This window comes from Conger conger, chromosome 14 (genome assembly GCF_963514075.1).
Source record: "Conger conger chromosome 14, fConCon1.1, whole genome shotgun sequence".
NCBI classification, from domain to species: Eukaryota; Metazoa; Chordata; class Actinopteri; order Anguilliformes; family Congridae; genus Conger; species Conger conger.
Genome location: NC_083773.1, coordinates 20,499,735 through 20,516,412, shown reverse-complemented (window position 1 = coordinate 20,516,412; position 16,678 = coordinate 20,499,735). Strand labels below are relative to the sequence as shown.

Here is a 16,678-nt window from a genome sequence, read left to right as displayed (position 1 = left end):
AGCATACCATTGGATAGAGCTTAATATTTGGGGACACCTTGACAAGCAGTCGACCAATAAACGTTGTGGGATTCGAGTCGTGCCCACTCGAAATCCGGGACGCTTCGTGACTGTGATATTTTTTGGAGAATAGTTGGAATGGTGGCTCTCATCATGTGGCGTAGGATATTGCTTATGTGTGTAGTGTTTAGTACTGTTTGCTATACCCTCCACAGAAAATCGCTTCGCCCACTGCATGTTAAAATGACGAATGGAATCGAACACTTGGAGCAATGCACCGCCCAGCCAACGCATACATTTTTAATTACATTACTTTTGATAGTGACGGAGGTTTTCCATCGGATATTTTGAAATGGCTCCAGCCTTTTCAACCAGACTGTTAAATATTCAACTCCATACTTTCACAGACCCAAGCCATAGTCCAATATACTTTAATATAATAATATTGCCTAAATAGCCTATTTACCAATCGTCAACACGCGTCAACTGGACCCCGACCAAAAAACCTCCACCGAAGATTGGAAATATGAGGGCAAAAGTAGTTTCCACAGCAGTTCTGCGTTCAAGAGGCACGTTCTATTTAGAAACTGTCTAGATGAAGAACCCAGAGTCGCTGACCAGAGCTGATCAGCGCTCTATTCTGTTTTTTTTCTTTTTTGTGAAGTAAAGTTAAGTAGCCAAGGCTCCTTTGAAACGCTATTTTGCTCGGGTTATATGCTATTCAGTGTAATTCTACCATCTTCTTTTTCTTTGGTTAGGTGGACTATTCAAAAGGATTCTACATTTCATCAAACACTATTTAGGCTTCAGAACTTTCGGCACTTAAAATTTTAGGAGGCGGTGGCCTTAGTCTAGACAGCCCATTCGTCCGAAGGAACAGGAAACCGATTAGAGTAGCCTACAGTTGATCCAAACTGATAAGCGTTCACACGCACAGCCTAGACCTTTTGTTAATCGTTGTATAGGCTAGTTTGATTCATAACTGTAGGCTCAAGTCAATTAATATTTGGGCTCACTTCAATTCTATGGTATTATCAACCAAAAACCAATGCCAATCAAACCTCAATGTGAGAAGGTTTCTGGATTTTCAGATTTTATTTCGCGACGCTATCAATGCGTACGCACGCGCCACACACACACACACACACACACACACACACACACACACACACACACACAGCACGATAACAGGTAATAATTCTGATAGACTAAATGAATACGAGCACAGTCGCTATTTTTCAAACACGCGTTTCGGACAGAGGGAGCGCATGGACCTAGATCGGAAAGCGCGTGCACGTGGCATTGAGCGCTGTTTATATACCAGAGTGCTGAGGCAGGGTGCTGAAAAGACAGCTCCGCTCTACTCCCGTCTCCCCTGGACGCGCTCTCAGAAAAACGGTCCATCTTAAGAATGAGCGCCTCATTTTGAAGCACCTAATTGCAAGGGAACTTTTGTACATAAATGTGATTCAGCAAATTATTCTCAAATGATTCACTTCTCTGCTCCATAATATAAAATCAATAGCGTCCAAGTATATTTTTAGCTGTACAACCTATGACTGTTTTAAAACCTTTCGCACCGTTTTGAGTTTAACGTTTGTATCCAAAACACACGAAGGGGTGTAGGGGTGAGGTTATCATGATCCTATTGATATACAAAAAAACAAAACAAAAAGTCCAAGGGGCTTTCTAGAGGTAGTAGAAGTTCATTTTGTGAAAATAATAGTTTGTTTGTCATTTTAATAGGCCTATTTCTGTTGAACTCGTCTTTTCACTTTCATTTTCTCTACAGATTTAATATTGCGTCAAACCAACAGACTGTGTGGATCGAAGTCTTTCGTCTCTCTCCATTGTGTTTGGCTCCACTTAATTTTAGAGCTGATCGTTTCATTCCGGCGGCCAGGCTGCGTAATTTCGAGTTCATTGAACATCATAGCACCCTGTAACAACGTAGTCTACGTCACGTTTTGTTTGAAGACAATCCTTTCGAAACGGACCTGAAGACCGGTCGAATTTATTGTAAATGCTTTGCCATATTGCATTTAAAATAGCAGCAATGGTGAAACGGAACCACTGACTGAAAACAACTTCCGATCGATCAGGGCCGTTATCTATTGACATACATGATAGAGGTATAGGCCTATCGTCTTTAAAAATGATTGTAGCTCGAATATCGCTTTAAATACTAATAATCTATTAGCCATTCCAACGACTTAGAATTTGAAACATTATCACACATTACCATATAGGAAGCCAAATTGCAGAGCAAGCTGAAGATACAGCTATGAATATGTAATTCTTATAATTCATTGGCGCATTAATGAACATACGTTAATTGGAATGCACTCATAGATAATGGATTAATTGTTTCTTTGCCCGAAGCAAAATCCGAATGGCTCCAACTAAATTGTCATTATTAACGTGCGATAATGATCTCCTGCGCTCACACCCAATTGAAGCGCTTTCCAGAACTGTGACCTTTCGTTTCCTGAAAGGCAGGTCATAAAAACAATTAAAGAAAGAAGAGAAGCCGTTATTCCCACATGTAGGCCTAGAGAAGGACTCGAACAAAACCAACATAGTGAATAACAGCTTATAGTTTGCATTCGTGTTTGTTTGTTTAATTAGCATTTCATAAGATGATTGCCATGATTAATTGCAAATCAGTGGAAAAAAACAGTGGGAATGTAAAGTTCGGCAAAGAATGCAAAAGAATGAAAGTCTCTACGTTCTACAGTGCCTTTTAAATTACAAAGACGTTTAAATTTGGGCTATAGCCTACAATAGTGTTGTTGAGAAGAAATAGCCATAATTTATAACCGAGTTATAACATGCAGTATGTCGTTGTCAGCAAGTTATTCGCTGAGATAAGCCTTCCGACAGTTACTCGCAAAGATCAAAATTTGAAATCCATTTCTGTCAGTATTACACAAGCCAAAAATGTTCATTCTTTTCGAAGTTCGACAGAATATTTTACATTGCGCAACGTGGAGTTGAGCCAGAACTGTTATGATCCTCCCCACCAGGTAGCGGCGCTAGAGATTGAGAAGCATTAATCCCCAGCTGCTAAAGTACGCGACACACTGCAAGAAGGCGGGGTTGAAGGGTGCAAACATGGCAGCGGCCTTGGGAGAAGATGAAATAGACAACGACGATTATTATTCTCTCCTTAACGCCAGAAGGGAGGTAAGACAGTCTGTAGTCTCGTAACATATATTGGTGAGGCACAGGACTCGGTGATTTCGTGATCCGTTTGACTGAAATGTCGCCGGCAGCCGTTGGAGTTGTCTGCTAAGATGATGACCCTCGCCTATCATTCAGAATCGGGCTCGTTGAATAACAGTACACCGCGGTGTGTTTTGATTCATTATAGATGACTGGGGTTTCCTGCGCTTAATTGAGTCAGCGCATGTTAATTATGTGAATACATAATTATTTAAGTAGCTAACTAATAAACGGAAATATTGTACTGTACCCCCACGTGTCAACTAATCATATCATTTGCAGAAATTACACTAGCGAGCTATGTAATGTAACATTAGACAGTAACAGGCAGCATTTGACAGCGAAGCTGGCTTAGCCATAGCTAGTCCGTGTCAGTCGTCATAATAAATCAAATCCTGCATTCCTAAGTCGGAAGTCTCTTTTTTCCCCTTTTACTGCTTAGTTAAATTAGCCAAGTAACATGTTGGAAAATTGCACATATCCAGCTAGCTAGTAGGTGACCAGATGCTGATTGGTACAAGAGCTAAGTTAACATCGCTATCCACAGTTAACTTAATATTTGATCAATGAGAGTAAAGGGAGAGTGGTACATTTTTAATACATGTTAATGTCACTAGATTGCATTTTTACACTAACTACTATGTTTGATCATTGTCACGATGAAACGTTATCTTAGTCAAACACGACCGCCACTAGGAATAGTACCCGATGTTTTAGTGTAATATTGTTAAATAATTATTGTACTCATTTTCCATGTTCAGCCGTCATCGGAAATTAAATATAGCGATGCGCCTCCTACGCCTCAACCTGGCCTCCTACGCCTACTTTACGTTCAGCCTACCATGTCATTTGAATTCATTGTTTTGGTCTGTACATGTGTACAGCATTGCGCAAAAAGTACATGTTAAAAAAGAAGGGAAAAAAGGTGAATATGCTTTCAAAAGTAAAGAAATGAATGGTCTCTAAATATAGAAAAAAAATAAATAAAGTGTAGTAAACTGGATCATGCATTTGAACACCCTTTACCTTTAAAAATGCATAAGTTCTAAGGGTACATTGTCCTGCAGTTTTATTAGAAAATAGGCTGGTTCCAAACATACTGGAGAACGTTGTCTTGCTAGCTTCTGGCTCTCCAGATAATCCCAGACATTTGACATTTTTGTCATTTGGCAGACACTTTTAATCCAAAGCGATTTACAAGGGCAAAGGTTCTTCCACAACTTAAAAAGCATCAAATCCATGAATACCAAAACACTCATGAAGAGCTGCTCTAAACAAAAAGACAATAGTCATCAAAAGTGAATTTTTTTATTAAGGGTTAGGGTTAGACAAGAGGGATAAAAACATCTAAATGTATATCATAAAACATCCAAATGTATATCAGAAAATGTAGGGTGCCTAAGACTTTTGCACGGTACTGTATGTTGTCGATAAAAGTTTTTACCTCAACATCCGTGCATCACCATTCCTTCCAAACAAGTGACCTGATGCTAAAAACTGCTTTGAGACTGCAGCCAACTCTAAATGTGCATATACTGTCCGGTAATAAAAGTAAGACAAAACTTCACTTTCCTGGATAATTCGTTGAATTGCACTTGCCCATTTAATGCACAGTGGATGCACACAACACTTCCAATGTCATATATTGTTGGAGTTACTGGCATTGCTTTCATACACATGGCACACATTTTCTTCATAGATCACAACGCATCCGTGTTGCTACTCATTTAAATATAAGGATCTGGTGCATGTCGATTGGCCTTCCTGTCTCCAGGCAACCCAGGAGGAGCTGAAGGCGTCGTACCGGCGGCTGTGCATGCTGTACCACCCCGACAAACACCGGGATGCCGAGCTGAAGAGGCAGGCTGAGCAGCTCTTCAACCTGGTCCACCAGGCCTACGAAGGTACAGCCAGAGGAGCCCCGAGTCCTGGTCTTCAGCGTGCTCCAGGCTTGTGATGGGTACAGTGTTACTCACTGTATTTCAACAGTGCACTCCACATGTAAACAGCACTGTCACTGCCCATCAACCCACACTCCCACCAGTGAATCACCACCACTAATGTGCTTGTTTTCTGTTGCTTTTGGCCATATTTAGCATGGATCTGTGGTTATGACCTATATTCCTATCTTGGTGAGAAATTCTGGGTTTGTGTTTGTTTTTTCACCTCTGGAACTGTGCGTTACAATCAAGGAAATGCACCCAATACAGTACAGACCGTCAATGCTTCCATGTGGCAATCAACAATATAGCCGCTCCCTGTACTTGAACATTAGGAATTTAATAAGTCTCATTTTGTCTCGTGGCAGTCCTCAGCGATCCACAGTCCAGGGCCATCTATGACATTTACGGGAAGAAGGGACTGGAGGTGGAAGGATGGGAGGTAAGTTCACTCACTCTGAGGTAGCTGTGGGGTGGGTTATTGATCAGAGACCAACACAATCACGGCAGTGTATCCACAGTAGGTGGCTTGAGGCTTGCACACAAATAACATGCAGTGGTTCTGGATCCACAGGGAGACTATTGGCACAATGCACGATGGGGGCTTGGTTATTGAATTATCAGTCAATGGTTCTGTTTAATTTGGGTAAAATATGGTGTCCAGTATGGTATCCCAAATGGACATACACGCTGGCTATGTTGAGCCTCCCTCGTGTTCTAGAATCCCATTAAGTGCTGCCATGACGACAAAATTCCATCCTCATTGTGGTTCCCTGGATACGACGCACAGCGTCATGGTTACTGTTACTGAGCCGGGCGTCCATTTTGCAGGTGGTGGAGAGGAAGAGGACACCGGCGGAGATCCGGGAGGAGTTTGAGCGCCTGCAGAGGGAGAGGGACGAGCGGAGGCTCCAGCAGAGGACCAACCCCAAGGTGACCCCCCCGCACCCCGGGTGCTATGGCTGTCCCCTCAGCTCTCCCCCACACCCCGTTACCTGACCGCGTGACCCCTGCCTTTCTGCACAGGGGACGATCAGCGTGGGCGTGGACGCTACAGACCTCTTCGACCACTACGAAGAGGAGTACGAGGACGCGCCCAGTGGGGGCTTCCCACAGATAGAGATTAACAGGATGCACATATCTCAGTCCATAGAGGTAAGGATGCTGGGGGCTCCACTTAGAGGTTACGGAGGGGAAGGCTAAGTCTACACACATGACCAGTATCCATTTACACTGAAGCAGAGCAGCTTCAGATGTTCCTTTGAGAGGAGTGTTTTTGCTCCCAATTTTGTGGAAAGTGCAAGCAGTAGACAAAAATGCCATTGGTTGATTCAGCACTCACAGGAATTGAAGTGCCTAGAGGGATCCATAGAGTGAATACATTTAGTATCCAGTATGCATGTTCTTTCTACAATGGAAAATGGTACCGAGTTCTTACCGGTTAGTGATAAACATTGATTTATTTTATGCATGTCCAATGAATTCTGTATGATGTGGTGTACACAAGACCGTTATAACTGCACTACATGCCTGTTTTGCTTTTTATGGATTTGATGCTTTTCACATGTCGAGGAACGTATGCACTTTTAAGTCGCTTTGGATTAAAAGTGGCTGCTAAATGACTAAAATATAAATGTCTATCACCAAACATACAGGCATGGTTAAGGATGGGTCACAGAGACAGTGATCGGAGAAAAGGTTTTTAGGATCAGAGTGAATGTGTATGGTGAGCAGTAGTGGGCAGGATTAGGGGGGCAGTAATTGAGCTCTAACCCCCCGCCTGTGTCTCCAGGCCCCCCTGACCACCTCAGACACAGCGGTCCTCTCTGGTTCCCTCTCCACCCACAACGGCAACGGAGGAGGCAGCATTAACCTCACACTGCGACGGGTCACCTCCGCCAAGGGCTGGGGGGAGGTGAGGAGTGTGTATACGCACGCACGCACGCACACACACGCACGCACAGAAAATGTGCGCAAATCGTATGCGCACACACACGTGTCCATGTGCACAGATGTGTGGGTGAAACTCATGAACCTCATTTTTGTGGCCAAGAAACAATTCTGTGGGGCTAAATTTGAAACGTCAACAGAATACTGTGGGTGTGGCGAAGCATACCTCTGGTCTTGGATGTGTGTGTGCTCTGGTGAGTGAGGGAGGGAGAGAGGGAGAGAGAGAGAGAGAGAGAGAGAGAGCAGTGGTCTCAGACGTGGTGTGTGAGTATGTGAGAGAGTGTAGCTGTGGTCTTGTGTGTGTGTGCGTGGAGAGAGGGAGAGGGAGAGGGAGAGGAAGGGGCTGTGGTCTCGTGCGTGCGTGCATGCGAGAGAGAGAGTGCAGCTGTGGTCTCAGATGTGGTGTGTGTGTGTCAGCGCAGGTGGAGTTGGGTGGAGGGGACACGCACGGACCCCTCCTAGGGATGAAGCTCTTCCGTAACCTGACGCCACGCTGGTGAGTCACCGTACGCATCATCTGTGTATGCTCACTCAGCAGATCCTACTCGGACAGCACAGACGTGCAAAATACATGCAAATAAATATCCTTTCTGCCAAAGCCTCAGCAAGCCTCATCCTCCTACTGAAAGAGTGAGAGGAAATAGCCACGGACCAATGGGCCACAGCCCAATTCAGGAACGTTCGGTGTGGATAAAACAATGGTCAGTTATTGTTTTTGACCAAGCACAATCTTACGCAGGCGGGATTCCAAGTACAGGTAGTGAATCAAAGCCTGCCAGTGCTCTGGTAAAATTATGTACACAGCCACAATAACATATGTATGTAATAGATATTTAACCTGAAAAGCCGGTTAACTTACTCGGCTATCTTAGAATAAAGACTGTCAGTTGACAGTTTCATCAAGTAAGACTTTGCTGCTGAACCGCTGCCTGAACTTTGTCCACAGCTATGCCAACCAAACTTTGTCTGCAAGGCTTTTCCCCATTTTACATTCGACACAAGTTCCAGGCAATCAAAAAGCAATGTAAGAGTGTCCATTAGCGATGCCTTAATCTGTGCTGGCGTTTTGACTGGCGTGGGCAGCTGAACCAGGCCCATTATCAGGAGTCTGCTGCCACTAATCGGATTTCTGGAAGCCTTGGGCCAGAGAAGTTAATAAAGTTTTCCAGACGCGTTATCGGAGAGACTGAGCTTTCGGAGTCTAGACTGGGGATGAAGTGACAGAGCTGCCCCATTTAGGTCTCTCGTTGTTCCAGGTTTCAAAAAAACGTCCCTTCCTGCAATGTTTCACGGGTGGTGGGATGTCTGCTGATTGTTAGCACCCACCTTCTCCTCTATCGTTGTAATGGTCCAAAGGTTTAACCCTGGCATTTGTTGACAAATAATACCATTCCCCTAAATGGCTGTAATATGATGGAAGGTGCATTTGTGCAAAATTTGTGATGTAATGCGTCTTTGTGCTAGCTTTGTGACAATGTGTGCTTGCGCTAGCTTTGATTTAATGCACATTTGCGCTCGCGTTGCGATGTACTCTGTGTTTGCTAGCATTGTGACGTACTGTCCGTTCGCGTTGCGTTGTGATGTACTCTGTGTTTGCTAGCGTTGTGACGTACTGTCCGTTTGCGCTAGCATTGTGACGCACTGTCCGTTAGCGCTAGCGTTGTGACGCACTGTCCGTTAGCACTAGCGTTGTGACGCACTGTCCGTTAGCGCTAGCGTTGTGACGCACTGTCCGTTAGCGCTAGCGTGGTGACGCACTGTCCGTTTGCCCTAGCGTTGTGACGCACTGTCCGTTAGCGCTAGCGTGGTGACGCACTGTCCGTTAGCGCTAGCGTTGTGACGTACTCTGTTTGCTAGCTTCGTGACGGGACAGTGCGGCCTGCAGTTCTCCTCGCGGGGGGTGCGGCCCGGCGTTACCACGGTGCTGGCTCGCCATCTGGACAAGAACACCATGGGCTACCTGCAGTGGCGCTGGGGAACGCAGTCCGCCATGAACACCAGCGTCGTCAGGGACACCAAGACCAGCCACTTCACCTTCGCCCTGCAGGTCAGCAGGAGGGGGGAACTCACAGGGAAACCCCAGAGGTCCTTAAGGGCTGTTGTTTCAACAAAGCAGCTATACACCTGGTTCTGTTAAATCAGTTCCTTAGCAAAGACTCTTGTGGTTACATTATATTATAGGCATTTGGCAGCTGCAACATACAACAAAGTGCACACCCATAACCAGGGATAATCAACCACTAGAGTCTTTGCTAAGGAACTTGATTAGTAGAATCGGGTGTGTAGCTGGTGGGTTGGAACAAGAGCCAGCACCCACACTGACCCTCTCTGTGTAAGACTGAGAACCACTGCTCAAAACCATGGGTCTCCAAATCCAGTGCTGGAGGGCCACAGTCACTACTGGTCTTTTGTAGTTTCCTTTCACTCCAGCAATAGGCAGATTTAGGCCTTGGAAACAAGGTGTGCTGTCTCTTTAGCCAAACAGTGACTGAAATCAAGCACTTAAATGCAGGAACACATCAGAAACCAGCAGCTGCCCTCCAGGATTTTAGTTTCAGATCCCCGGTTGGGAAAAAAAAAAAAAGAAGACATTTCAGTATGGGTTATACGCAGTTTAGTTACGGTTTGAAGGTCGAGTCTGGGACACGGTGGACATGGTGGAAATATGAAGTGATGATGTGGAATAAAGTGTTAAATTTGTATTAGAGGCTGTGTGGCTGACTGTGCTGAGGAAGCTGCACTGTGTGACCTCTCTCTCCACAGCTGGGCGTGCCTCACTCCTTCATGATGATGAGCTACCAGTACAAGTTTCAGGACGAGGACCAGACCAAGATTAAGGGCTCTGTGAAGTGCGTACCCCTGCCATCTCTCTGTCCCTGTGCGCTCTCTAACATTGAGTCATCTGTCCAAGACAACCCCTCTGTCTCTCTGAACTCCCTGACATTAGACACTCCATGAAATGGACGTTAGAGCAGCACTAGCTTTTGCAGTACGGCATATGTGAGTGAAACTAATCTTTAAGGGGAACAGAAAATTGACATTTGATCGACACTGGTACCCTATGACCCCACAACCCCCTGACCATGAGAATCATCTGACCTCTGACCTCCCTGACATTGCGAATCCTCTGACCTCTGAACCGCTCGACACAGAATCCTGACCCCTGACCTCTGACCTCTGACCTTGACAGTCCTGGGTCTCTGTACCCGTGCGCAGGTCTGGCTTCTTCGGCACGGTGGTGGAGTACGGCGCAGAGAGGAAGATCAGCCGCCACAGCGTGCTCGGGGCGACCGTCAGCATCGGGGTCCCGCAGGGGGTCTCCCTTAAAATCAAGTACGTACCTACAAGCAAGCCGAACCACACTGAAACATGGCCATTTCAATCTAAGGCACATTGTGTGGCTAATGCCTATAGCCTGAATGAAGGTGAGGGAGCCAAGGTTTCAGATGCACTCTGACAGCAAACCAAAGCTAGTGTGCAGCCAGTAAATACCTGATTGAGAATGCCCCCTTGTGCGTTCAGGATCATAGTGTAATGATGCTTTTCACACAGATATTCTCCCAGTATCTTTGCAGAGAGAACCATTTGAAGAGTATGTTTTTTGGAATGTTTTTTAAATCGTGGTTCCAGAACTCCATTGCATTCAATTACCAGTGGTGATTGTTACATCGGCATTAGAACGTTCAGTTCCGAACATTCTGATCGCATACTTGCGTACCTTAAAGGGTTAAACAGCTGAAGTGTCTGGCTGGTGTCAGGTCAGCCTGTAAGAACATAAGGGGTTCCTGGACTAATAAATCTCTGCATTGTGCTGAAAGTCAGATTACAGGCGCTCCTTATCTGGAATGACACACTGGAGTGCTTAGTTCTCACTCCGCTTGTTAAGAGACACAATAATGACTCACTAGAATCCCATAATAAGGCCCAACTCTTATCAGATGTTCTGCTAAAACACAACTCCCTACACTGAATGGAAGACTGCACAGAGGACATTAACATATTTTAACCAGGCTTCAATTCCTTTAACCTTAGTTTGCCTTTTTCTCATTTAGTTTTTCCCCCACAATGTGTCCTACTTTAGACGGGGTACAGCGAACTTCCATTGCCTTTGCCTTGTGCTGTGTTCCGGTCTCCGGCTTATCATCATTAATAACATTTATATAATAGCCACTCAATAATAAGTAGAAAAATATATTATCATGATAACCACACGAGTGGATGGATGGCTGCCAATTCCAGGCTCATAATGAAATCAGGCCGGCCAGTGAAGTGAGCGGCCCTGATAGGAGCCTTGTATCGTTTGTATTAATCCGATTGGTTAATGCGAGTCTCCTGGGGTCCAGGCTGAACCGGGCCAGCCAGACGTACTTCTTCCCCATCCACCTGACGGACCAGCTGCTTCCCAGCGCCGTGTTCTACGCCACCGTAGGCCCCGTGGTCTTCTACCTGGCCATGCAGAGGCTCATCATCATCCCCTACGTCCGCGCCCAGAAGGAAGAGTGAGAGACCCCAATCCGTCCGTCTGTCTCACCCTCTGTCTCTCTCACATAGCCCTGAACACGCACCCGTTTACAATGCACTTTGGCTCACATAATGCCAACCTATATCCCCCAACCTATTAACATCCTTAATAGTACTACAACCTTAAATTCCATTTGCACCAGAGGAACTTCATATTGTAAGACTGCTAGTATGGTCAATATTGTGAGGCTGATGACTTGTCATCAGTGGCTTTTGTTGTTTAAACCCGTATAATAATGTATTTAAGCAGGTTGCTCTGGATAAGAGCGTCTACTATATTTATGAACGTAATGTTAATACATACAGTCTATATGGTGCTGTACAGACAGTGAACGTGCCTTGTCAATTTGGCGGTCTGTGACCTGTGGTCTGTGGTCTCTAGATCCAGCCCGGTGGTCTTTGACATGCATGCTCCCGCCTGACAGGGAGCGGTTGTGTTTTCTCCCTCTCTATCTCCATCCATCTCTCTCTCTGCAGGGAGCTGGAGAAACAGCAGGAGAACGCAGCTTCGGAAATCGCCCGCAAAAGGCAGGAAGCAGAGACCGCGGTGAGTCCCCCTGAGTCTGTGGCCTTTTGGGTCATACGGAGATGACCAGAGCTTTGAGAGTCTGTGACCTTTGGGGTCATACGGAGATGACCAGGGCTTTGAGAGTCTGTGGCCTTTTGGGTCATACGGAGATGACCAGGGCTTTGAGAGTCTGTGACCTTTGGGGTCATACGGAGATGACCAGGGCTTTGAGAGTCTGTGGCCTTTTGGGTCATACGGAGATGACCAGGGCTTTGAGAGTCTGTGGCCTTTTGGGTCATACGGAGATGACCAGAGCTTTGAGAGTCTGTGGCTTTTGGGGTCATGCAGAGATGCCTTTGTGTTCGTTTAGAGATGACTAGGCCCTAGAATCCAGGGCCTTTGCAGTCATACAGAGATGACCAGGACTTTTTGAGTGACTGATCATGGACATCCGGGGTGGAAGCCTATCCTTTCCTTGCTGATGTCTGGCTCTCCTTTGGGAGAATGAGGATTTGTATCAGCAGCCGTACAGTGACATCAGCGGTCGTCTCTCTTCCGGCAGGTTCTGCTGATGCAGGAATCTGTGCGTAGGATCATTGAGGCAGAGGAATCGAAAATGGGTGAGTGGAGATTTCCACACCACACCTACATTTCAGGAATAGTTTGTGTTAATTTACACAACAGTAAAACTGTCTTACCTCTGCTGGAATTTGACCAATCAGCTTAAGGTGATGTGTCCATGGGGTAAAAGCACAAATGCATACAAACAAAAAACTAGATATCTCTAAAACGACAATACTAAAGGTTAATGATCAGGTACACCGCATCTGTTTTAACTGACACAACCTCCATAACTGCAACAAGCTGACCAAACTGATTTTAAAATGAGTGCCTGGCTCTGCAGTCCACTTTCCTAACCACTGCCCTGCTGCTCCCCCTGTTCAGGCCTGATCATCCTCAACGCCTGGTATGGGAAGTTTGTGACCGATAACAGCAGGCGGCACGAAAAGGCAAAGGTCATCGACGTGACCGTGCCCCTGCAGTGCCTGGTGAAGGACTCCAAGCTCATTCTCACAGAAACCTCAAAGGTAACGCACAACCGGGATGACCACACTCAACCACAAACTCCACCTAGTCTTCAGAATGTACGATTTGTCGACCTGGATCATATATAATTGTTTTGAGCCAACCAAGAGGACCAGAGTCTTTAATAGGTTCCAATACTCCTGACACGCTCAGTGAGGAATGGAAAAATAAGAAAAATCATATTTGAATCCAAAACATATTTGACCCAGGTCTGAGGAGTTGTAGACCAATTTGGGTGTCTGGTTCATTAGTTTGTTACTTAAAAGGCCAAACTCAAACAGTAAACAGGGCTTGCTGTAGCAAGCACTCATTTTTCATGAGGACTGGACGCATTGATTTAAGCAGGGATGGTAAACCACAACCTTGCCATCGCGCTACAGTCCAAAAGCCTCTTTTTAATTAAGCTTTTCAAACATTGATATGAATCTTTGAACTGGATCAAGCGGATATATTGCTCCGTTGAATAACAAAAAGCACTCCCTAGTCATGTAGCTTAGCCACCACACACACTACAGGCTGCCCCTAAAAGACAGGAGATTAAGGGGAGACTCTGCCCCCTGCAGGCGGGGCTGCCTGGGTTCTATGACCCCTGCGTGGGGGAGGAGAAGGGGCTGAAGCTGCTGTACCAGTTCCGGGGGGTCATGCACCAGGTCCTCTCCGGTGACACCGAACCCCTCAGGATACCCAAACAATGTGAGTGACCCCCACCAGCCAGGCTCCTCGCTGGCCTCACCACTCACACGAGAGCCCAGATCCAGCTCACACTGCACACTGCATTTCAGCTCTGCATCTGTACAGGCACTGCACACTCACACTGCATTTCAGCTCTGCATCTGTACAGGCACTGCACACTCACACTGCATTTCAGCTCTGCATCTGTACAGGCACTGCACTCACACTGCATTTCAGCTCTGCATCTGTACAGGCACTGCACACACACTGCATTTCAGCTCTGCATCTGTACAGGCACTGCACTCACACTGCATTTCAGTTACAACCATTTTGTTTCATAGGCCTCGGGATTTGACCCACCATGATGAAATGAACATGATACACTGTCACTGTCCGTGTCCGGTATCATGCTGTAGTAGATGCGTTATAATGAATTCTGTGATTTTTTACCATCAGTCCATATTAAATGGGTGCTTGGAATTTTTGGAGAACATTTAACCCTTTAAGGTGTGAGGTGACAAATACGTGATTATAATGTTATTGATTGAACATTGGTAATTGAAAGCAGATGAGTCCTTGAACACAGAAACCCAGATAATTTTTGCAAATTACATTAATTTGCTTTGGCCAATATGGACTCGGGCTTCCCAACTCATCCAGTCTTCCTGTGCAGCACACAGAATCGACGGCGGTGAAACCTAGGAGCTGCTGTCCGCCAGACGGACGCCAGACAGACAGACAGACAGACTGACCGAGAGACGACAGGGGTGGGCAGACTTCACGGCTGCCTGGGTGTCTCCCTGGAGCTCCAGCCCCTTCCAGACACAGACTCTCCAAGCTGCAACCCCCTGTCTTTTTATCCTATGTATAATTATTTACATTACCTATTAACAGTCGTGGTGTGTTTCAGACAGTGTTGGTGACCAGAGTTATTTCATGAATTTCGGCGTGTCCGGGGGTAGTGTGTGAAAATGTGCGTCTGCGCGTATACGTGTGTGTGACTGCGCGTGTTTGTGTTACACACGCATGTGAGCTGGCGTGATGACACAAGCGTGCATGGGGTTGCGTTGGCTGTTTTGTAAAGCCTCCTGTTCTCAATGCTGCTCTTCAAAACCTCTAGGCCAGTACAGCAGGCCCTCTCAAGAGAAGCCCAGATATACCTCTTAGTGCAGGCTAACGCATGACCCAGTCCTGTAAGGTGCTCTGTGTCCTGTCTATACCGTGTGCGCTGTAACCCCAGGACATAACAGTGCCTGTTTAACCCTACGCCCCCCCAGTATTCACCTTACACATCTGATTGGCCACAAAATCCCTTACATTCCTACCCAGAATTCCCTAGGTTGTCACTGCAATTTAGTTGGCCTACCTGGTTAAATAAAGGCTAAAAGAAGGTGTACTGAGATCAGGTCATGTGAAAATGTTATAGGAATGGCCCTTTACACAGCCCCCTGCACCCTCTGTGTGTGTTGCATTTTGTCACTGCAGTGATTAAATGCATCCCAGCCATACAACTCTTTGCCAACTTATTCTTTGGGTGACTGTGTACAGACTAGGCCCCTTGTATGTAATAGGATGTTCTTCCCACCCACAATTGATGTTTTTTTTATTTTTATTATTTTTTTTTTTTTCTTAAGTTTAATGTTTTTTTTTTTTTGTTGTTTTTTTTACATTCAAGCCAGCCAACGCCTGACAGCACTGCCCTCAGCTACTTCCCCCATTGGTGCTCTCTGCTGCCACCCAGTGGTGGCCATGCATAACTGCAAGTCCATTCAGAGCTGCTTACCTGACGCAGGTTGTGTGGAGTGGTCCCCTACTTACAGAAAGGGTGAAGTACAGCGAGGTCTGGTCCAGGTGCTAGCTCAGGTCTGCAGCCAATAAAAACGGCGCTGCATATCTGTTGGACCCGCATGCATTGAATTACATTAACATGATGAAAGGAAATACTCTTAGGATGGTACTTACAAGAATTAGTCCTTGTGTTGTGTTGTCTTCTCCTTTTCAAATTCAGGCGTGAATTGAGTTCAGTGCTGCGAATGTCTCAGAACAGGCCTCTAGACCATTTCAGACAGTTACAGCAGAAGATGAGGTATAGAAAGTCCAACACCTTCATAAACTAGTTTAGAAGTATAGATATTTCTTGGTGGAATTAACACTTATTGATGCAAACCTGCAAGCAAGAAGCAGACAATACAAACACGTTAACTGGTGGAAGTCTTGTTTCTAAAATGTCCATTTGTCCTGTCCATTGTAGTCGTTACTACTTCATCTTCTGCAGCCATAATATCTCCATCTGCACCTGGTTACTTGCAAGTGGAAGCTTAATAAGATCCTACAGACAGTTGCATACTTTGGAGGAAGCAACCTTGGAACTCCACCATATTTTCACGATGCATTGATCCAGGCATTTGTCCGGCCTAGGTGAACTTTACTTATACAGAAGCTGGTTTACAGATCTTCTGTAGGGAATATTGGAGATCTGTTACAACCTGGTACACTGTTGAATTTAATTCATGTGCCTCATCATTTCTTACAGAAAGGTCAACCCCCCCCCAATCCTCATATCAACCACCTGTTGTCAGTCCTCACTTATTGATCAACAGCAGTCATAGCGAATATCCAAACTGTCAGAAGTTCTTCATTGTCACTGTGAAAGTGCCGGTTGACTTGAAGTGTAGTGATTCAGGAAAACTTTGAGGCCTGGTCTTCTATAGCTGCCGTGTATGCCTATCCCGATCTCCAGGGAGATCCGCTGGAGTCAGTGCGTTTGAGGCAAACG

The 16,678-nt window shown here is 45.7% G+C and overlaps 1 protein-coding gene across 1 annotated transcript; it reads left to right on the top strand.

The window, feature by feature from the left end:
• Positions 1 to 3,058: 3,058 nt before the first annotated feature.
• Positions 3,059 to 15,483, top strand: LOC133110262 (dnaJ homolog subfamily C member 11). Its single transcript, XM_061220235.1, has 16 exons — positions 3,059 to 3,186; positions 5,000 to 5,129; positions 5,534 to 5,607; positions 5,997 to 6,098; positions 6,192 to 6,320; positions 6,958 to 7,080; positions 7,538 to 7,611; positions 8,973 to 9,162; positions 9,879 to 9,964; positions 10,332 to 10,448; positions 11,459 to 11,614; positions 12,114 to 12,183; positions 12,707 to 12,764; positions 13,090 to 13,232; positions 13,794 to 13,923; positions 14,576 to 15,483. The coding sequence occupies exons 1-16, from the start codon at positions 3,115 to 3,117 to the stop codon at positions 14,602 to 14,604; spliced, it is 1,683 nt and encodes a 560-aa protein (XP_061076219.1). The 5' UTR covers positions 3,059 to 3,114; the 3' UTR covers positions 14,605 to 15,483.
• The last annotated feature ends 1,195 nt before the right edge of the window (positions 15,484 to 16,678 follow it).